This window comes from Ovis canadensis, chromosome 14 (assembly GCF_042477335.2).
Source record: "Ovis canadensis isolate MfBH-ARS-UI-01 breed Bighorn chromosome 14, ARS-UI_OviCan_v2, whole genome shotgun sequence".
NCBI classification, from domain to species: Eukaryota; Metazoa; Chordata; class Mammalia; order Artiodactyla; family Bovidae; genus Ovis; species Ovis canadensis.
Genome location: NC_091258.1, coordinates 73,856,198 through 73,880,097, shown reverse-complemented (window position 1 = coordinate 73,880,097; position 23,900 = coordinate 73,856,198). Strand labels below are relative to the sequence as shown.

Here is a 23,900-nt window from a genome sequence, read left to right as displayed (position 1 = left end):
TGTTTCGTTACACCATCTAATTTAAACTGTGAAATCGGGCTTACTAAGTTTTTCCTTTCTTTTCTGAGCACATGATTCAGCTTCCAGGGTCTTAGTTCGATGAGTAGGGATCGAACCTGAAAGCCTGCAGTGAAAGTGATAGATCTTAATCACTGGACCATGAGACAATATTCCAACTTTACTAATCTTGATTCAGTATTTTCTTAGTGGACTAAAATAATAAATTTTTGGGTTTGTTAATAAGTACATACCTAAAATAAATGATAAAAATCACATTATGATTTTTAAAATATATTAATTTCCTGTACTCTGACTTCGTTGCTTCGTCTTTTCCCTAGTTCTGGAGAGTGGTGACCACTCTGGTTGCGGTGTGCACGCTTCTCATTGTGGTGGCTTCTCTTGTCTTGCAGCCCAGGCGCTAGAGCACGCCGGCTTCAGTAGTTTCACCTCCTGGGCTCTACAGCTCTGGCTCAGGAATTGAAATTCACGGGCTTAGTTGCCCTCAGCATGTGGGATCTTACCGGACCAGGCAACAACCTGTGTTTCTTACATTGGTCAGTGGACTCTTTACCACTGAGCCACTGGGGACGCCATCATATTATTTTTAAATACAGGTATTTTATACAGATTGGTGTTAAAGTATTTTCTGTATTATTTTCTGCTTGTACTACTTTTTATGTTTTTAATACTATAAAATAATGTTGAGGACTTCCCTGGTGATACAGTGGATAGTAATGTGTCTGCCAATGTAGGGGACACAGGTTCCATCCCAATTCCTGGAAGATGCTGCAGAGCAACTAAGCCCATGCCCAACAACTGCTGTGGCTGTGCTCTGGAGCCCGGAATCCTTAACTACTGAAGCCCGCATGCTTGAGCTTGTCTTCCGAAACAAGAGAAGCCACTGCAATGAGAAGCCTGGGCACTGCAGACACAACTCCATGCAGTGCAGCCACAAGTAGAGAGAGCTGGATCACAGCAACGAAGGCCCAGCATAAACAAACCAAATAAGCTGTAAAAAGGAAATAGAATGTTAACAAACTTACTGAATCAAACTTACATTTGATTCACTTTTAATGTCCCAAAGATGCCTAAATACAGAAGGGAATGGCCGGCCACTCGTTTTCTTGCCTGGAGAATCCCATGGACAGAAGAGCCTGGCAGGCTACAGTCCATGGAGTCCCATAGAGTCTGACATGACTGAACCAACTAAACATCAACCTTCTCACATAGCAGAGTGATTGCTGAAAAACAAACCTAAACCTCTAAGTTTCCTCCTGCAGATTCTTAAGTCATGTCCAGTTGCTTCTGAAATAACATCCTCAATTTATATGCCTTGCAGAAATCATCCTCTACCTGGCATTACCCCATCTTCATTCCCATGTTGCAGTCACACTGGCTGGTTTTCTGTTCAGTAAATAGCTTCCTGTGTCAGAGCACTCAGGCTCTTCTCTCTGCTTATAAAACTCTTCCATTTCCCACCTTGCCAATCCTAAGTGTTTCTTCCTCACAGAGACCTTGTCTGACTTCTCCATGTAGGTCAAGACTTTCTGTTGAATCTTCTCTTAGCACCAGGCCTGTTTCAGAGCACATATAACAATAGTGATGTTAAAATTATGGATGTAATTGGCCGGCTGGCTGATGGATGGTAAGCTCCATCATGTTCACTACTGTTCTCCCAGTTAGGGACACAGAGTTGATACTCAGTAAGTTTTGATTGAATGAAAGGAAAAAATAAAGACAGCTCTTCTTGTTTCAATCAATTGTGTGTTTCCATGTGCATGCATGAGTGCATGGGTATGTCACTCCATGATTTTATTACAAAACCATCTCATAAATATGGTTTATGCTTAGAGTAGTTGCATCTTAAGTGTGTATTCCATGGCCTTTAATATTTTCCACCTCACCACATGAATAATGTAAATAGTAGTCAGATTACTGACATGGTGTGGGTTGAGGGGGTAGGGGGGGTGACCCTGTACAGTGACTATTTATGCTGTTCCATTGCACTTCAGCTCCCTTGAACTTGTTTCAGGTATTCTCGGGAACTCCCTGGGGATGGTCTTTTATACTGTTACTTAACTCTTTGATTCCTTAGGTTCAGTTGTCTCTCCCAACCACCTGAGCTCAGGTGCTGTTGCCTTACTCTTAACTGTTTGATGGGAGCTCTTTATTAGAGTGACAGAGCTTTCTCCCCAGTAAGATGGACACAGATCTTTCTCTACTGTTGCTGTTATGTTGATGACAAGTTCATATGGTTAAAGGCTTTAGAGTAATGCTTAGTGTGTATGAAGTGTTGAGATACCTCTCATCAGTGTGATGATGACAGCCTCATCACAGTCTGTGTTCTTTTAAAGCCATGTGGACTTTGTCCTCTCTGAAGACAGCAGTCTTGCTGTAACTCATGTAGATAGGGAATGTCACTCAGTGTGTAGAACGTAACACTTCTGCATCAACGACCCACTGTTGATTGGAATTTGTATATTTTTCCTGTCTTGTCCACACCCATAATGAATTCATGTTGATTGGAGGATATCATCATCTTATGAAAATAAAAAGGAAATCAGAGAGCAGCAATTTGCTCCGTATAGATTTGCATGGATCTATCAGAATATTACTTGAGCTGAATTGACCTCACCTGTCTCACTTCTTCTCCTTTTCTTTGAAAATAAGAACCCTCCTCAGGGCCCACTGGTGAAATGTATTTTCATTTCAGGCCCAATTGACCTTCAAGGATGTGTTCATAGATTTCACTCCCGAGGAGTGGGACTGTATGAACCCTGCCCAGAGGACCTTGTACAAGGACGTGATGGTGGAGACCCTCAGGAACCTGCTGTCTGTGGGTGAGGATCACTTCCCTCTGAAGTAGGGATCTACTTTGGGGTGTATCTGCATTTTCTCTGGGAGCCCTGTTTTTCTTGTCTGAGCGGAAAACCTTGTTCACTCAGACATGTAAGGCTTCGTGTTTGGCATTGGGAGTTCAAACTTGTCTTTCCTTCTGATGACCTGCCCCCCTGTGTGATACACAAGGAGTTTTTCCAGAGCTTGAGTGTTTATAAAACTGATTTCAAACTTTGAAATATCCAGTTGCCTGTTTTATACCCCTGTGTTCTTGGTTCAGTAACTCTTGGAAAGGAACTAGATATCTGATACATACTATACTGTATATTATACTGTTCCCTGTGCATTCCAAAGGAGGCAAATAGTAAACTAATTTGTGAAATATTTTTCTGTCCGTCATAATGTTCTCACTTCTTGACTGACAAAAGAGCTGGGATTTTCCACCTGCCAGTGCAGGAGACACAGGTTCGATGCCTGGTCTGGAAGATCCCACATCACAGAGCAGCTAAGCCTGTGGGCCAGATCTACTAAAGCAGCACTCTAGAGCCTGGAAGCTGTGATTACTGAGCCCACATAGGACAACTACATGGTACCCAGGAGAAGCCAAAGCAAATGAGAAGCCCAAACACTGCAATTGGAGAGTAACCCCTACTTGCCCAACTTTGGGAAAAGTCCAAGCAGCAATGATCACACACTCCAGCCAAATTAAATGAATAAGCAAAATTATTAAAGATAGAAAATGCATTTTTTTTTTTTTAAAAAAAGAAAGTTTGGATTCTGGAAGAAGCCAAGTATGACATTTCTTCTGAGCAGGAATTTCTGATTCTGACCTAAATCATAACTATTTTGTAGCATGACAAAGGTCCCTGGATTGTGGAGAATGAGGTGCTAAGTAGCAGAAAATCAGATGAATGGGAAAGAATCAACAGTGTGATTTCAGGTCAGCTGTCACAAGGACAGAGAGGAAGCCACACCATTCACTGTGTTTGGGAAACTCTTGAAGTGCAAGAGTTCTGTGAGAAAACAGATATTTAGTGTTTGTGAACTCTCACAGGAGATTTTTCTTCTCTTCAACTTCCTGCTCTGTTCTTTGACCTGTGAAATATACATCACCCTCCAGTGGTGCTTTAGTGCCCACAGAGACAAAGGCAAGGCTTTTGGGTTTTTTTTTTTTGTTTGGCTGTACTGGGTGTCTATTTCCTGTATGGCCATTTCTCTATTTGAGACATTTCTGTATTTGAGACAAGTGGGGGTTACCCTCTGCTTGCAGGGTGCATGGCTTCTCGTTGCAGTGGCTTCTTTTGTTGTGGAGCACCAGCTCTAGGCACACGCGCTTCAGTAGTTTCGCTACACAGGCTCAGTATCTGTCCTTCAGCTTAGTTGCTCCCTGGCATGTGAGATCTTCCCAGGACAGGGATTGAACTCATGTCTCCTGCATTGGCAACCTAACTTTTTACCATGTGGCCACTAGGGTGTTAGGGAAATTAAATAAATAGTCCTGTTCAGGCTTCAAGACAAAGCAGTGCATTCCTCTGTGCTTGCCTCCAACCTGCCTGGACACACCCTGACTGTGAGTACCCTGACTGCCTGCTGTGAGTGCAAGGCTTGCAGCACCATAGATAAGTTAGCACACAAATCTTAAGGTTGTTCGTTCACCTTTGAGATTGTTCAAAGAGGCTCTGACCAACCCAGCCCCAGGCTGAGGAACATCTAAGTTTCATAAGACAAAACAAACAGCATTAAGATGAAACCAGAGCTGCTGTTTCCTCACAGATTGATGATATCAGTTTGCATCCTGGGATGATAAGCAGGAACCCCTAACTGTAGTATTAAAGCCCCACTCATGGAGTGGACAGGCTGCCGGGGGTCTATTAGCAATTGAGACTCCAGATGTGCTGTGTCCTGGGACTTCCAGGGCTGTTCCAGTGTGGATGTTGGTCAGAAGCCAATTTGGTGATGTATCCTGTGCTGTTTCTATTTCCTTGTCTTTTCAGTTCAGTTCAGTCAGTCAGTCATGTCTGACTCTCTGCGACCCCATGAACTGCAGCACGCCAGGCCTCCCTGTCCATCACCAACTTCTGGAGTTTACCCAAACTCATGTCCATGGAGTTGGTGATTCCATCGAGCCATCTCATCCTCTGTCCTCGCCTTCTCCTTCTGCCCACAATCCCTCCCAGCATCAGAGTCTTTGCCAATGAGTCAACTCTTCGCATGAGGTGGCCAAAGTACTGGAGTTTCAGCTTTAGCATCAGTCCTTCCAAAGAACACCCAGGACTGATCTCCTTTAGAATGGACTGGTTGGATCTCCTTGCAGTCCAAGGGACTCTCAGGAGTCTTCTCCAACACCACAGTTCAAAAGCATTAATTCTTCAGTGCTCAGCTTTCTTCACAGTCCAACTCTCACATCCATACATGACCACTGGAAAAACCATAGCCTTAACTAGATGGACCTTAGTCAGCAAAGTAGTGTCTCTGCTTTTGAATATGCTGTCTAGGTTGGTCATAACTTTCCTTCCAAGGAGTAAGCATCTTTTAATTTCATGGCTGAAATCACCATCTGCAGTGATTTTGGAGCCCAAAAGTATAAAGTCTGACACTGTTTCCACTGTTTTCCCATCTACTTGCCATAAAGTGATGGGACCAGATGCCATGATGTTCGTTTTCTGAATGTTGAGCTTTAAGCCAACTTTTTCACTCTCCTCTTTCACTTATATCAAGAGGCTTTTTAGTTCCTCTTCACTTTCTGCCATAAAGGTAGTGTCATCTGCATATCCGCAGAGAAGGCAATGGCACCCCACTCCAGTACTCTTGCCTGGAAAATCCCATGGACAGAGGAGCCTGGTAGGCTGCAGTCCATGGGGTCGCTGAGGGTTGGACATGACTGAGCAACTTCACTTTCACTTTTCACTTTCATGCATTGGAGAAGGAAATGGTAACCCACTCCAGTGTTCTTTCCTGGAGAATCCCAGGGACAGGGGAGCCTGGTTGGCTGCCTCTCTGGGGTCGCACAGAGTCGGACACGACTGATGCGACTCAGCAGCAACTGCAGCAGCATCTGCATATCTGAGGTTATTGATACTTCTCCCGGAAATCTTGATTCCAGCTTATGCTTCTTCCAGCCCAGCATTTCTCATGATGTACTCTGCATATAAGTTAAATAAGTGGGGTGACAAAATACATCCTTGACGTACTCCTTTTCCTATTTGGATCCAGTCTGTTGTTCCGTGTCCATTTCTAAGTGTTGCTTCCTGACCTGCATACCGGTTTCTCAAGACAGAAGTCGGGTGGTCTATTCCCATCTCTTTCAGAATTTTCCACAGTTTATTGTGATCCACACAGTCAAAGGCTTTGGCATAGTCAATAAAGCAGAAATAGATGTTTTTCTGGAACTCTCTTGCTTTTTCAGTAATCCAGCGGATGTTGGCAATTTGACCTCTGGTTCCTTTGCCTTTTCTAAAACCATCCTGAACATCTGGAAGTTCACAGTTCACGTATTGCTGAAGCCTGGCTTGAAGAATTTTGAGCATTACTTTACTAGTGTGTGAGGTGAGTGCAATTGTGCGGTAGTTTGAGCACTCTTTGGCATTTCCTTTCTTTGGGATTCGAGTGAAAACTGACCTTTTCCAGTCCTGTGTCTACTGCTGAGTTTTCCAAATTTGCTGGCATATTGAGTGCAGCGATTTCACATCATCATCTTCCAGGATTTGAAATAGCTCAACTGGAATTCCATCACCTCCACTAGCTTTGTTCGTAGTGATACTTTCTAAGGCCCACTTGACTTCACAGTCCGGGATTTCTGTCTCTAGGTGAGTGATCACACCATCGTGATTATCTTAGTTGTGAAGATCTTTTTTGTACAGTTCTTCTGTGTATTCTTGCCACCTTTTCTTAATATCTTCTGCTTCTGTTAGGTCCAGACCATTTCTGTCCTTGATTGTGTTCATCTTTGCATGAAATGTTCCCTTGGTATCTCTGATTTTCTTGACAAGAACTCTAGTCTTTCCCATTCTATTGTTTTCCTCTATTTCTTTGCATTGATCTCTGAGGAAGGCTTTCTGATCTCTCCTTGCTATTCTTTGGAACTCTCCATTCAGATGCTTATATCTTTCCTTTTCTCATTTTCCTTTCGCTTCTCTTCTCAGCTGTTTCCAAGGCCTCCCCAGACAGCCATTTTGCTTTTTTGCATTTCTTTACCATGGGGATGGTCTTGATCCCTGTCTCCTGTACAATGTCAGGATCCTCTGTCCATAGTTCATCAGGCACTCTATCTATCAGATCTGGTCTCTTAAATCTATTTGTCACTTCTGCTATATAATCATAAGGAATTTGATTTAGGTCATACCTGAATGGTCTAGTGGTTTTCCCCACTTTCTTCAATTTGAGTCTGAATTTGGCAATAAGGAGTTCATGATCTGAACCACAGTCTGCTCCCGGTCTTGTTTTTCCTGACTGTATAGAGCTTCGCCATCTTTGGCTGCAAGGAATATAATCAGTCTGATTTCGGTGTTGACCATATGGTGATGTCCATGTGTAGAGTGTTCCCTTGTATTGTTGGAAGAGGGTGTTTGCTATGACCAATGCATTCTCTTCGCAAAACTCTATTAGCTTTTGTCCTGCTTCATTCTGTATTCCAAATTTGCCTGTACCTCCAGGTGTTTCTTGAGTTTGTACTTTTGCATTCCAGTCCCCTATAATGAAAAGGACATCTTTTTTGGGTGTTCTGAAAGGTCTTGTAGGTCTTCATTGAAGCGTTCAACTTCCTCTTCTTCAGTGTTACTGGTTGGGACATAGACTTGGATTACTGGGATATTGAATGGTTTGCCTTGGAAACGAACAGAGATCATTCTGTCATTTTTTGGATTGCATCCAAGTACTGCATTTCGGACTCTTTTGTTGACCATGATGGCTACTCCATTTCTTCCAGTGGATTCCTGCCCACAGAAGTAGATATAATGGTCATCTGAGTTAAATTCACCCATTCCAGTCCATTTTAGGTCACTGATTCCTAGAATGTCAACGTTCATCCTTGCCATCTCCTGTTTGACGTCTTCCATTTGCCTTGATTCATGGACCTAACATTCCAGTTTCCTGTGCAATATTGCTCTTCACAGGATCGGACCTTGCTTCTATCACCAGTCCCATCCACAGCTGGGTGTGGTTTTTGCTTTGGCTCCATCCCTTCATTTTTTCTGGAGTTATTTCTCCACTGATCTCCAATAGCCTATTGGGTACCTACCAACCTGGGAGTTCCTCTTTCAGTAGTCTATCCTTTTGCTTTTTCATACTGTTCATGGGGTTCTCAAGGCAAGAATACTGAAGTGATTTGCCATTCCCTTCTTCAGTGGACCACATTCTATCAGACCTCTCCACCATGACCCACCTGTCTTGGGTGGCCCCACACGGCATGGGTTAGTTTCATTGAATTAGACAAAGCTAACATCAGTCCTTCCAGTGAACATCCAGGGCTGATCTCCTTTAGGACAAACTGGTTGGATTACTTTGTATATTGAAAGTCAGCTAGATAATTCTCTAATAAACATTGGAATATTTATTTGTATAGAATGAGTGTCCTATTAACAAATCCTTGGAACCTGAGACAAAAGTGAAAACTTTTGGCAAGGCATTAATTGGCACTGTGAGCAGGAATTGTGAGACAAAACACCACTTGTTAAGAAGCAAGAGATTAAGGTTTATGACGTTTTTATTTCTGGATGGGAAAATTCACCTTGTTACTCATTAGCTAATATATGGGACATCTTCTCTGGATTGTGTGAGAAGTGGAACCATAAATTAAACAGGGCTGAGCCCTTAGAAGTTACTGAATATTCATGACTCTTGCCCCTTGAGAAAGGATAAGAATCTGCCCTGTTGGATGAGAGGCTGGATCCTCCTGTCTCCTACCATGAAGTACATAAAGCGAACTTAAAACTGTCTTAGCGAAGTTACTGGAAAAATAATTATGTGATTAGTGAGGATGTTTGTCCATATTACAGTGTGAAAATTATATTTTGGCTGATCAAATCCTCACTTTTTAAGTCAGTTCTCTGTTGAGCCAGCCCACAGCTCTAGTAGTGTCCCCCACTGCCCTTTCTTTCTCCATTCTTTGTCCTTTTGTGGCCTTTTACCCCTCCCAAGCCCTCTGTCTCCCTCTCCATCAGCTGGCCCTCTTCTAACTTTGCCTGTCTCTCTGGGGAGGATGAGGCCAGCTTACCCCAGTCCTGCCCCCCACTTTAGGATGTTTCTTTTTTTTTTTTAGGATGTTTCTTTTCCCCTTCAGTTTCTTCTGAACAATCCAAGACCCCCATCTCCCCAGAGGGACAATCCAAGATTTTTATCACCCCATCTGCTGTTATTTTCACTGTCAATTTCAGCACTATTTGATCTGTATTTTAGCTATAAAACTATGACTATGGAAAGGAAAGGAAAGTTTTTTGACATAGGATAAATGTGCTATTCTGGTTGGAAAAAACTGGAAAAAACTGGTTGAAATCATTTTTTTTTTTTTTCTTTTTGAAAGTGCACAACTGGTTCTTTTTGCATATGGAGTTAAAAGCAACTAACCCGTTGAGACAGCTAGCCTAGAAAAACGCCTGAAGGTAACCTTTACCAGGGCATTCCAGATGACTCTAATTGTACAGAACCTGCCTGCAAGTGTGGCAAAGGTGGGTTTGATCCCTGGGTTAGGAAGATGCCCTGGAGGTGGGAATAGCAACCCACCGAGTGTTCTTGCCTGGAGAGTCCCATGGAAAGAGCAGCCTGGCGGGATACAGTCCATGGGATCGCAGATAGCTGGGCATGACTGAAGCAGCTTAACACAGCACACAACCAAGTCCTTGACATACGGAACCCACTTTGCCTGAGGCCTCAACCTTGCACAAATTAGAATTTCAAACCAAGGGGAAAGTAAAAGGTCAAAGAGACATTTTAAATCTCAAGCAGAAAACTATGGTGTCTGTCTGTCCATCTGTGTGTCTGGATTTATGCATGTCACACTGTGTGTCTTTGTTTTTGGATAATATTGCTGAGGTTACTTTGTAAGTGAGATCTAATTCAGTTGGCTTTAAAAAAGGAAAACTAAGCACTTACAAATCAAACACTTATGAGAAATTAACCTAAATGTATTTCAGATGCACATGAACCAGGAAATAGTCACCATTAAATATCTAGTAACAACGTTTGTTTGCTCATCTAAGACAGACATAAGTTGAGTCTTCAAACTGTGTAATGCTTTTATTGTATTACACTGATTACCGAGAGTTTAGTCCGTGCATCGGAAAGATCCCTGGAGAAGTAAATAGCAACCCACTTCAGTATTCTTGCCTGGAGAATCCAGCGGAGGAGCTGGCAGGGTTTGCAAAAGAGTCCATGGGTTTGCAAAGAGTTGTACATGCCTGAAGCGACTTAGCACACACATAGGCACTGATTACTGATAATTTCCTGTCATAGAGAAACTAAAGAGATTTTGGGTTATTAATATGTTTGCTGCTACCCTGAGATGTTTTCCATAAGAAAGCAAATGTTTTTAGAAGTTATCACTGGTATTTATGGTCACCATTCTATAAAATGCTAATATAAAGGACAGTTCATGGTTGCTTAAGGAAAGTAAGATCTGTGTTTTTAGTAACAAAAGGTATGAGCAATGAAATTGATTTGGGATGCTCATAGCAGTGAGTAGGAGCGAGCGGAAGCTGGAAGCAAGTTCTTAATTTCCCAGATGGAGACTCCTAACCCCTGGACCACAGGAGCCAACATTTAGGGCTAAGGTCCCTAGTCTGGCCTGCCTAGTTAGGTACAAATTCAGATGATGAGGCAGATGATAAAGAGTAAAGGACAAAGTTTATTGAAAGGAAAAGTACATGTGGCGAGGCACATGGGCAACCTCAGAGAGAGAGAGATGCCTTTGGGAAGTGTAAATTCTTTACAGAGGGGCAGTTTTCCAGGTCCTCATCTTCCCTCAGGCCCATCACCTTGTTTATTCGCCCTGGCTAATTTGTCTCAGGACCCTCCCTGGAGTGTGCATGCACACCTTAGCCAAGTTGGATCTCAAAGTGAAGGCTTCTGGGAGGAGCAAGACTCATTATGGCCTGGGATTATCCTGTGAGTTTTGACTCCAAGCAGCCTTTCTGGGCATGTGTAGTGTCTCCCTTAACAAACAGGGTTTTTTCCTTTCTTTGTCCTCGCCATAATTATTCCCTGAGATTAGAGAATTATTGTCTATTTACCCTGTTTTTGTTGGGTGTAAATTCCTCAACTGGAGCCCACATCTCTCTTATCTCAGGGAATGTAAAGGGGGAGATGACACATTCAAGACGTTTAACTTGGATCCCATCAGTCTCCTACCAGAAAATTACATTTTATTAGGGAGAAAGAAAGCAGGTCTGACTTACAAGTGGCTGTTGCTAAATGAAGAAAATGATTTAATTAGGGAAAAAAAAAAGAGTTTTTATGCAAAGTGGACCTCTAAAAAAAGATGTCCCCAAAGGCAAAGTCTTTATATGATCTGTAACAATCTGTCATTTGACTCCTGTCAATGTTTTTGCTTGACTATGGGAAGCATGTGATGAGGTGTTTCAAAGGGATCTGTTTCCTCTTTGTCCCCCTTCTGTGCTGGATTCCATCAGATGCCTGCTTTTTGGTCCTGTAGAACAGCGCTGACACCTCCAGAGATTATTTCGGACCCAGCCTGGTTCTCTTCCTATTTGCTGCACTTGGGAGACCTCACTGGAAGAAGGGGAAGACTGGAAGCTCTTCAGTTGCATTTGGTGTCTCAGATCCTACACAGAGCTGCCTTCAACCTGTCTTTCTGTTCAGAGCCCTCAGCTGTTCTTGTTGTTACTACTTTTGCCAGATCCTTCAGGGGTGTGTGTAACAGGAATGTGGTTTGGATCTTCTGTGATTGTAACTCAGGAAACCTGTAAGGACAGTGGATATTGATTGAGGTCCTCTCTTAGACAGGACCTGAATTGATATCTTGTTGGTGCCTTGGAAACAATTTCCAAGAAGTATGGCTGAGTAACACAATTACACAGGTCAGTTCTTGTGTCTGATCTGAAGTTTCCTTTTTACACTCCTGGAGTTCATTGTAACTTTTTGTCCTCTGTTCTGCCCAAGTGGGCCCTGGTGGTTCAGAGCATGGATGAATCTATAAGTCTTGGTTTCAGTCCTGCTTTTGCTCATTTACGTTCATATTCCATGGAGTTGTGTACAGGAACCCTGTGAATCCACTACCTTTATTTGTAAAATTGAGGTAATTAGTGCTGTTAGGTGGCATAGAATGTTGCCTGTTTTACAGAAAAGGTCAGAAGTCACTGGGTCTTTTTGTTTTTTTTTGCTGTGCCATGTGGCAGGTGGTATCTTAGTTCCCCATTCCTGGATTGAAATTGTGCCCCCTCCAGTGTATGTGTGTAGTCCTAACAACTGGACCACCAGGGAATTTCCCTCAAAGATTACTTTTGCTTAAAGAATATATTTACTTCCTGTCTTGCTTATTGTGACATCTCTTTGTCTACTTTACATCTGGTATGTTTTTATTTTACTTTTCATTTTTATGAGCGTTGTCTCTGACTCTGGTTAGTAGGTTTTCAAATAATATTGGTTTTCTTCATACCAATATATTACATTTTTAAAATGTTTTTTATTTTTGGTTGCACTGGGTCTTTGTTGCTTCAGGGGCTTTTCATTACTTGTGGCAAGCAAGGGCTACTTCTACTTACAGTACACGGGCTTCTCATTCTAATGCCTTCTCTTGTTACCGTGTGTGGGCTCTATGCCTGTGCCCAGTAGTTGTGACTCCCAAACTCTGGACCACAGAGTTGTGGCCTACAGCCTTAGTTGTTCCAAGGTATGTGGGAACTTCCCAGATCAGGGATGAAATCCTTGTGCCCTGTGTTAATTACCAGGTGGATTCTTTACCTCTGAGCCAGAAGGGAGGCCCCAAAGCTTGTTCCTTGACATGTATCTTGGAACCAATGAACTTAGTAAGTTAAAGTTACTGTATAGATAGGGAATCTCTGTGCTGAATGACTGTTCTTCAAGTAGAAAATGTTTCATTTATTAATATTTTGTTATTTAAAGATGAGATGGTCTTTATGTATTACACAGTGTTACTGACATGAACAACTTGTCAATGTCATAAAATGCCTATACGTCTATCTACTGATCGATTTATAAGAGGTATTTAGAAAAGTTTTCTTTTTTTTTTTTTTTCCATTATTTTAGGGAATTTCCTGAACAGTTGTCAGCTGCTATTTATGTTTTCCATTATTCATTATAGTGCTTCTTTGGGATTATTTACCATTGCAGTGTATTGCCTATTAATGACTGCTTGTTCAGTCGATTGTTCTGTCTGACTCTTTGTGATCTGATGGACAGTAGCCTGCTAAGCTCCTTATCCATGGAATATTTTTCAGGAAAGAATAGTTCAGTGGGTGCCATTTCCTCCTCCAGGGGATCTCCCCCTTCTAGGGACTGAAGCTCCCTATCCTATGTCTCCTGCATTGGCAGGCTAATTCTTTACTACCAAGTCCTATCTGTTCTCTACCGTTTACTTATGTATAAGTATGCATAAAGTGTGTACAATATGCTATATTTTCTCCTCAATTGTGAGACAACAGTGTGTTTACTACCAAGAAGAATGAGTTTAGAAGTCATGGTGCGAAAATACCCTTTTCTTTGAGAACTGACATGAGTTTGGAAACAATATGTTCTGATTGTATCTATGAAGCTAGGCTACCCTAAAATTAATTTGGATTACATGTGATTGCTCTTTGATTTTTAAAGAGTTCTATTTGTTTAGTGTTTCAAACATTTTTAACATCATCATTGGGAAGATGCGTAATTCTGTTCGGCATGGATATGCCTTTTGGTGTAATACCATGTACTCAGCATGAAACAATTTGTTTATGAATTGTAATTGATAGAATGCATATGGTTTTTATATTTCGTAGATGTGTCTCAAATACGTATGATCAAGAAATTACAGACAAAAGGAGACAGTGGTAAAGAAGAAATTTTTCGAAGAGTGGTGTTTGGAAGAGCCGAAAGCCATGATATTGAAGATTATTTCCTCAGAAAGAAACAGAAAAGTATGCATGATTTTGAGTGTCTGTGGACAGATGATGAAAGAAATGACAGAGAAACCTCTCTATCCCATAACAAAAATCTCACTGATAGAAGAGCTCATGATAGTAGAAGTGATGCAGGAAATAAGCCTGTTGAAAGGCATGGATCAAGCTTTCAGGATCAGTTGCAGATACTTGAATCTGAAGGGACAGTTTCTGAATGTAGTCAGGTTGTGGCGAATATCAACAGTAGCACCTCAGGTTTACCACCTCAGAGAACTCGTAGTGTCCGTAAAGGCAATTCTCATAAACAAGAGAGTGCTGTTATACATCCCTCAGAACTGGTACCAGACCAGGAAGCACACAAGAAAAAATCTTACAGTTGTAATGAGTGTAACATAACTTTTCTTCAGGACTCAGAACTCACTAGACATCAAAGAATCCATACAGGAAGAAAAGCATATAAATGTAACATATGTTGCAAGGCTTTTAATGATAAATCAACCCTTATTGTTCATCAGAGAAATCATACTGGAGAAAAACCATATAAATGTGATGTGTGTGGCCACTGCTTTAAACAGCATACACACCTACAACATCATCGGCGAGTTCATACTGGAGAGAAACCATATAAATGTGATGTGTGTGGAAAGGCCTTTAGTCGAAAAGCAAGGCGTACAGTTCATCAGACCCTTCATACTGGAGAGAAACCGTATACATGTGAAGTATGTGGCCGTGGCTATACTCGAAAGTCACACCTTGGAATTCATTGCAGAGTTCATACTGGAGAGAAACCATATAAATGTGATGTGTGTGGAAAGGCCTTTAGTGTAAATGACAGGCTTGTAGTTCATCAGAGAGTTCATACTGGAGAGAAACCATATAAATGTGATGTGTGTGGCAAGGCCTTTAGTGTAAATGAAAGGCTTGTAGTTCATCAGAGAGTTCATACTGGAGAGAAACCATATAAATGTGATGTGTGTGGCAAGGCCTTTAGTGTAAATGTAAGGCTTGTAGTTCATCGGACAGTTCATACTGGAGAGAAGCCGTATACATGTGAAGTATGTGGTCGTGGCTATACTCAAAAGTCAATATTTTTAATTCATCAGAGAATTCATACTGAAGAGAAACCATATAAATGTGATGTATGTGGCAAGGCCTTTAGTGTAAATTCAAGGCTTGTAGTTCATCAGAGAGTACATACCGGAGAGAAACCATATAAATGTGATGTGTGTGGAAAGGCCTTTAGTCGAAAAGCAAGGTATACAGTTCATCAGACCCTTCATACTGGAGAGAAACCGTATACATGTGAAGTATGTGGCCGTGGCTATACTCGAAAGTCAATACTTGTAATTCATTGGAGAATTCATACCGGAGAGAAACCATATAAATGTGATGTATGTGGCAAGGCCTTTAGTCTAAATTCAAGGCTTGTAGTTCATCGGAGAGTACATACTGGAGAGAAACCATATAAATGTGATGTGTGTGGCAAGGCCTTTAGTCTAAATGCAAGGCTTGTAGTTCATCGGAGAGTTCATACTGGAGAGAAACCGTATAAATGTGATCTATGTGGCAAGGCCTTTAGTTTAAATTCAAGGCTTGTAGTTCATCGGAGAGTACATACTGGAGAGAAACCATTTAAATGTGATCTATGCGGCAAGGCCTTTAGTGTAAATTCAAGGCTTATAGTTCATCGGAGAGTACATACTGGAGAGAAACCATATAAATGTGATGTGTGTGGAAAGGCCTTTAGTCAAAAAGCAAGGTGTACAGTGCATCAGACCCTTCATACTGGAGAGAAACCGTATACATGTGAAGTATGTGGCCGTGGCTATACTCAAAAGTCAAAACTTGTAATTCATGGGAGAATTCATACCGGAGAGAAGCCATTTAAATGTGATGTGTGTGGCAAGGCCTTTAGTGTAAATGCAAGGCTTGTAGTTCATCGGAGAGTTCATACTGGAGAGAAACCATATAAATGTGATATGTGTGGAAAGGCCTTCAGTCAAAATTCAGGCCTTGTAGTTCATCAGAGAGTTCATACTGGAGAGAAACCATGTAAATGTGATGTATGTGGACAGGCCTTTAGTCGAAATTCAATCCTTTCAATTCATAAGAGAATTCATACTGGAGAGAAACGTTACAAATGTAACAGTTAGGACAAACATTTTAGTGCACAGTCATCCTTAAATTGCCATCAGATAGTTCATACAGGCGGAGAAGTGTAGAAAGGTAATTTATGTGGCAAAGTCTTCAGTTGCAGGTCTTTGCAGTTCATTGGAAACATATTGGAGAGAAACCATATAAATAATGATGTATGTGGCAAGGCCCTTAGTAAAACAGTATACCTTGCAGTTCATCAGAGAATTCATACTGGAGAGAAACCGTGTAAATGTGTTGTGTGTGGCTGATGCTTTACTGGAAACCCACAGCTTGGAATTCATCAGAGAATTCATACTGGAGAGAAACCATATAAATGTGATCTCAGTGGCAAGGCCTTGAAATGCAAACCTTGCAGTTCATTGGAGAATTCATACTGGAGAGAAAACTTACAAACGTAACCATTCTGACAAACGTTTTACTGCACAGCTAGCCTCACCATCATGCAGTTCATACAGGAGAGACAGCATAGAAATGTGATGTATGTGGGCAGTGCTTGAAATGACCATCTAAGAAATCAGATAATTCATAGTGGAGAAAAATGTTACAAATACAACAATTATGAGAAACATTTTAGTGCAGATGTAATGAGTGTAGCAAAGCCTTTAGTCAGAGTTCAGGCCTTATAATTAATCAAAGAATTCATACTGTATAGAAAGCATACAAATGAAAGAAATATGGTAAAGCTTCTAGTGTATATTCAGCCTCAACTGATCATTGGGCAGTTCATACAGGAGGGAAACCACATAAATGGAATTTATATGACAAACCCTTCAGTCATAAAGTATATCAACTTTTTGACCCTCAGAAAAGTCAAACCAGAGGAAACCACGAATGTGGTAGGTGGCACAAAGCTTTGGTTCTGTGTTCAGACATAACTAGCCATCACGTAATTAATTCTGAATGGAAATCTTACCCACACAGTGCATGTGGTGTCTTTTGGAAGGCATTCAGTTATTTACAACACATGAGAAAATTCATACTGGTGAGAATCCATACATTTAGAGCACAGTCTGTCCCTCATTGGAGGAAATCATGTAAATATAATGTGTGTGGCCAGGGCTTCAATAACAGGTCTCATCTTTCCCATCAGCAGAGAATTCATAATGCAGAGACACAAATGTAAGAGTGTGGCAAATCCTTCAGGTGGCATTCAGGCCTCAAGAGACATCAGGTGACGGACTGGAGAGACCATCCGAATGCAGTCAGTGTGTCCAGGCTTTTGTCACGTGTTTACACCTTAGGCTTCTTGAGAATATTCACACTGGATAGAAACTATATCAATGTAATGAGTGTGCTTTTAGAAAACAGTCCTAAGTCAGGATTCAGTAAAGAAATCATTCTGGAGAGAAAGCTTACAAGTGGCACGAGTGTGTAGAACCTTTACTTGGGGCTCACATTGCACTAGCCATCAGATGATCCATACTAGAGAGAACCTTACCAGTGTACAGAATATGGCACGACCTTTAGGTACTGCCTTAAACTCAGGATTCACCAAATACTTTATACTTTGGCAGTTTTATACTTTATGCTTTATGGAAGTTTTCACAGTTACTGCTCACTCTTTAGGTGTGTAAGAATATATATCCTGGAGTTAAACCACACAAATGTAATATTTGTGCGAAGAGTTTTACGAATGTCTAAGTTCAGAACATTCTGGAGCAATGCTCAAATGTAATGGGAGTGGAAAATTTTCACCTTGAGTTGAAGTGTTAGACAAGACTCCACAGTGAAGAGGAGTCTTGGAAATAGATGGGCAAGGGCTTTCTGGAGGGTTCAGAGTACACTAGACTTCAGAATATATGTCTTTCTGAGAAACCACATAAAAGTAATGTGCATGCTGAAGCTTTAACTCAAAGATCAAAACTGGAACATGAGAGGATATATATGGAGAGCAAACTTTGACAGGTAATGAATATTGTGTGGTCTGTTCCATGAACTATTCACACCATGGGCATAATGAAGTGATTCATGTATGTCAGGAACTACACTACCGAATTTGGAAACATGTTTAAGAAAACAATATTTCCTCAAGATTCTCCCCCCCCCCCAAATTCATATTGAAGGGAATCCTTATACAATTGTAATGAATTTGACCATCTTTTGTGACAGTTCTTACAGCAGATCACAGAAGAGAGAATTCATTTGAGGAATAAATCTTCAGTTCTCCAGCACTAACCTAGGATATTACTGCAGAATAATCAAGTATGTTGAAACAACCACATGTGTGAAAATGGCCCATTATCTTCAGTGTGTGTTTAATTACTTGAATTTTCTTGAGAATGTCACATTATTGTTCTTCATTTCCTGAAAGTTTTAAATTCTTATAGCTTTCTTAGAGACTTTCATGATGGTCTCTGCAAAGAAATGAGTAAGATGAAGGGGCTGACTTCATTAGGTGTGGTTCATTTATATCTATCTATCCTGGTAAAACAGGGACACTGAGATATCAGATTCGATGGTGTGTGAATTAGGATCAGCGAGGGACAGAGAACCATATAAAACCATGAGATGAGTCAGCATGCTCATCATGTTCAGGGTGCCCTTCTGTACACAGGTCACCGTGGTTAAAGAACTGAATGCTCTGCCATCTGACCATGCAAACAGCAGGCTGGACATTGAGGGACTTGGGCTTTTCATGGGAGGGGAGTTGACAGGTTACTGGGGACTGATTGTGTCGGAGAAATAGTACCAGGGAAATGGTGGTCCTTTTCTCCCTTAACTAGCAATTGCTGTTGTGTGTAAATGATTAATGGAAACTTATTCTTGGAAATTGAAGAAAGCAGTTTTCTTGAAAAATGTTAATCAAAAGAACCAGAAAGAGGATGCCCATGGATCTGCTTCATCATTACCTGTTGCCATTTACAATGTGTCTCTTTTATTCAGAATGTATTATAAGTCTTGTGCTCTAATAAAATTTGTATCATTTTATCCATAACTCTGAATGGATCATGTTTCTTTCAACAACACAATTTTAATGCACCTCAGTACTTCATATCAGAAACTAGCAATGCACCAAAGACTGTCAAGGTTGAAAGAATCTCTTAAGAGTTTCTTTGCATGGTGAAATCAAATAGACAATTTTGGGACTATATACTAACAATACACACTTGAGTTATTCTCTCCACACTTTGTCCATAGCAGAGCAATTATAGATTCTGGCCCTGTAAAACCTACCCCCCCCCCCGTTTATATGTGCACTACATGATATTTCCCAATGTTATCTTTTGTGCCCAAATAAAATTAAAAAGTATGTGCCTGATTTACATGAAGTGAAAATAGGAATAATAAAGATGCAAAAATTAGGAAATAAAAAACTTTGGAAATAAGGGTAACAGTGACATGTTTTTTGGAGCCTGGAGCATTCTGGAAAAAATGGGTGCCCTGCTTCATACATCAAAGTGCCACTGGCTATCTGTTTTACATATGGCAATATACATTTCAGTGCTATTGTTTCAAATCACACCACACTTTGTTTTTTCAATAGTTTTTCCTTAGCATAATTTTTTCTGTCCACATGTTGTGACCAAGATTTAATGTTTAGTTTACATTTCTTCCCTGACTTACTCTAACAAATCCACCTCAGTGGGTTGTTTTGAGATTTTAGAACATGAAAAATGCACATACATAAGACTGACGGGACATAGTAGGTACCCTATAACTATGAAGACAGACAATTCCTTTAGGACTTGAGTTAATACACGGAAATATTTACAAATAGTGCATAGTTGATAATTTTGCTGAAAATTCTAATGTCTTCTGAAAACGTTATATTTTATACTCTGCTTTGTTGTTTACATGTGACAGTGCTTCCAGACAACAAAGAAACGAGAAAAATAGATTACAATTTTTTTTTAAAGTAAATTGCCTACTGCTGCTACTGCTAAGTCACTTCAGTCGTGTCCAACTCTGTGTGACCCCATAGAGAGCCCACCAGGCTCTCCCGCCCCTGGGATTCTCCAGGCAAGAACACTGGAGTGGATTGCCATTTCCTTCTCCAACGCATGAAAGTAAAAAGTGAAAGTGAACTCGCTCAGTCATGTCCGACTCTTAGCGACGCCATGGACTGCAGCCTACCAGGCTCCTCCATCCATGGGATTTTCCAGGCAAGAGTACTGGAGTGGGGTGCCACTGCCTTCTCCGTAAATTGCCTAATTACCCTCCAATGGTCATACAGTAATTTGACATTCCATTACATTGGGCTTCCCTGGTATCTCAGACAGTGAATTGTCTGCCCTCAATGTGGGAGACCTGGGTTCGATTCCTGGGTCAGGAAGATCCCCTGGAGAAGGAAATGGCAACCGACTCCAGTACTCTTGCCTGGAAAATTCCATAGATGGAGGAGCCTGGTAGGCTACCGTCCATGGATCGCAAAGAGTCGGACATGACTGATCAACTTTACTGGCACTGGTACATTGAGGAAATATTGACAACTATATATTATTATATAGTTATATAACTATAACTACTATATATAATTATATACTATGTAATATATATAATATATATTATTATACAAGTTTTTCTCAAGTATTTGAAGCTATGTCATCACAAGCATGAAACAGAAACACTTTTTATAAAGAAGGGTGCAGTTCTCATTAAAGGAGATTTTTTTTCCCTCTAATAATTTTTTAAATATAACTGATTCAGTTCGCTCTATGCCTGATACAACATTGTGAACCTACTCTACTCCTTTCAAATTTAAATAAAAGAGCAAAGACGAGTCGGGGTGAGGTGGATTTATACTGGGGGGTGAGGTGGGTATGGGTATAGGATACTGCTGGGTCCCAAGAGGATTCAGATCTTTCAAGGGGTCGGGATAAATGACAACCGAGGGACTCAGCCACACATGCATGTATCCATTCTCCCCCCAACTCCTGTCCCATCGAGGCTGCCACATAACATGAGCAGAGCTCCCTGTAGTATACAATCAGACGTTGCTGTTGTGTAAATGAGTTCATTGGTATCTTTTCTCAAATTTCAAATATATGTGATGTCTAATCTTTGTCTTTCTCTGACTTACTCACTTAGTATTGAAAGGTGGTTGCTGAGCCGTGAAAGACTCTGGGATTCTTGGCATCCAGAGGAGAGGAATTCAATCCGGGGCCAATGATAAGGTTTGATCACTTAGAGCTTTTGTGTAACAAAGTTTTATTAAAGTATAAAAGTGACAAAGTTTCTGACATAGACATCAGAAGGAGACAGAAAGAGTGCCTCCCTTCTAGTCTTTAGCGGAATGTTATATAGCTACTTAGCAGGCTGCTAATTGGAGAAAGGAAATGTCTCAAAACTCAGAGATTGGCCCCAGGTCTCTCACCCACAACATGCATTTTGAGATAACATTGGCACAAGGTGAGTTGTCCCGGGCCATAAAACGATTGACATGAATCTTGAAGAAAGGCAAGTTTCCAAGCAAATAAAGTGTTTCATTGACATAGATTAGGAGAACAATTGTATGAGTAAAACATACTGGTTTGTTGAGCCATTATCTGTTCTGAGTCTCTTTAGCAAACCGACTTGAAGAGTCTAGGGTAAGTACATAGTTCATTAACATAGCTTAATAAAAGCATTTCTATAATAAAATCAATTGGTTAGCTCAAGGTTTGAGAAAAGTTCAGGTGGAACCAGGTGTCGTCATACCAACACAGAATTTTAAGAGAAACCTCATTTACAAAATTAAAATTTTGAATAGAGAAGGGAAAAATATCTGACAGTTGTAGTTTGCTTCCGCCTCCTGCCGCTTAGAGAAAGATAAAAAACATTGACACTTGCAGCCTATATCCTCCATTTGGGGACCCCTGACCTTCCTGCGTGTTACCCTCTCAGTATGATAATTTCCAGGCCCATTCACTTTGGTGTTTAGTTTTGTTTTCCCAACAATGTTGAGTATTTCTTGGATAATTCAGTTCAGTTTGTGTTTACTACTTCATATGTGCTAAATCCTCAGTACATCTACTGTTGGAATTTCATGAAGACTTTCCCCCAGGTGTCTTGGCCAAACCATTTTAAGGTAACACCACATCTGTCCACATCCGTGCGTACTGTCTGCATCTGGAATGTGGACAATTCACACGCAGCTTGCTTTCTCAGGGCACAGAAAACAACTGACTGCTTTTTCACTTTATTAATGAAGAAAGGCTTATTCTCACCAGCTATTTCTTCACCAGAGCACAGCTGGTAAAAGAGGAGATGAGGGGATAATTTAGCTACATCAGTATGATAGTTCATTACTGTCTAATCATACACATAATATCCAGGATGCTGTGCAAAGACTTTTTTTTCCCATATCACCAGAGAAATGGCAAAATGGAAAATATTTTTCCTAGTATTGAAGCTGCAGAGTAGGGCCCTGTGGCGCTCCCGGGCACAGAGGCCTTTTTGGTTCCCATTTCTTATAGGCAGGACTGCAGCCTTCATGACCTTCTGTGAGTTCCAAGGGGCAGAACAGTTGCTAATCAAACAAGGATGCTCACGCCGGGTCAATTGTGTCCAAATCTCTTGTGACCCATTGGACGCAAAATAGGTTGCCATTTCTTCCTTGAGGGGATCTTCCCGACCCAGGAATCGAACCCAAGTCTCCTGTACTTGCAGGTGGATTCTTTACCACCGTATTGATTAGGAGACCAGACCACCTAAGACCCTGCACAAAACTTCATCTTGTCACCAACCCCATCCTTTTACAACTTTGCAGAGGAAACAAGAATAGAAGACTATTACTGCGCTGATCCTTAGCATATATCCCTAGCGGACGATATAACATCTCCCTACTCACCAGGGAGGGGGCCTAAAGTGTTCCCTTTTAGCAGAGGAAACAAGAATAAAAGACTGTTACTGCCCTGATCCTTAGCATATATCCCTAGCGGACGATATAGCCTCTCCCTACTCACCAGGGAGGGGGCCTAAAGTGTTACCTTTTAGCTTCGCACATATAGAAAGCCACTCTTACTCCTCCATAACTGTCTCTGTGTTTGTACTTCAAGTATTTCAGTTTGGTATTTGTGCAGAGAGAGCCAAGAGTTTGGCGTCAGTATAACCTCTGGGTTCTGGTTCAACCTAGACCTCTGACTTGTTGATTCAGAGGAATGTCTTTCAACATGTACTGATGTCTCTAAGACGTGACAGGACTAGACACAACACAGCCCAAAGGAACATGCAGCACCCCTCACCGACATTCTAAGGTACATACACCGAGGTTCTCAGGCCTTTGTTGTTTTTTTATTATTATTGGGTTAATATTCCTAAGGTTCCATTTTTAAACTATTACATGTGCATTTATCTTCTTTGACTTTTCTTGGTATTATAGCTTATGATGACAGAGTTGAAGCTTACTTCAGATCCTGTAATTATGGAAAAAAGCAAAGATTAAAGAATTCTGCCACTTCACTTCCAGGAAAAGGGTTACTGCCAAGAGCCACCCTTCCCCATTATCACTGATTTGAGACCCCCACTAGGCCCCCTGTTTCCCTGGGAAAAAACCAGACACACCCTCCACAAATTCCCAGTCTATGCCCTATCAGTGATGTGATGTTGTTGCTGTTGTTTAGTCGCTCAGTCATGACTGACTCACTGCAACCTCATGGACACCAGGCTTCCCTGTCTTTCACCGTCTCCTGGAGTTTGCTCAAACTCATGTCCATTGAGTTGGTGATGCCATCTAACCGTCTCATCCTCTATCATTCCGTTCTCCTCCTGCCTTCAATCTTTCCCAGCCTCGAGGTCTTTTCCAATGAGTCCGATATTTGCATCATGTGGCCAAAATATTGGAGCCTCAGCTTCAGCATCAGTCCTTCCAATGAATATTCATGGTTGGTCTCTTTTCGGATTCACTGATTTGGTCTCCTT

At 41.2% G+C, this 23,900-nt stretch overlaps 1 protein-coding gene across 1 annotated transcript in view; it reads left to right on the top strand.

The window, feature by feature from the left end:
• Window positions 1–18,996, top strand: part of LOC138419222 (zinc finger protein 665-like) — a 39,615-nt gene extending 20,619 nt beyond the window's left edge. Inside the window, exons 4-5 of the mRNA XM_069551774.1 lie at window positions 2,714–2,840; window positions 13,785–18,996. Of these exons, the coding sequence (XP_069407875.1) occupies window positions 2,714–2,840; window positions 13,785–16,057 (2,400 nt within the window). The 3' untranslated portion in view covers window positions 16,058–18,996. The remainder of the gene's footprint in view (window positions 1–2,713; window positions 2,841–13,784) is intronic.
• Window positions 18,997–23,900: the final 4,904 nt, after the last annotated feature.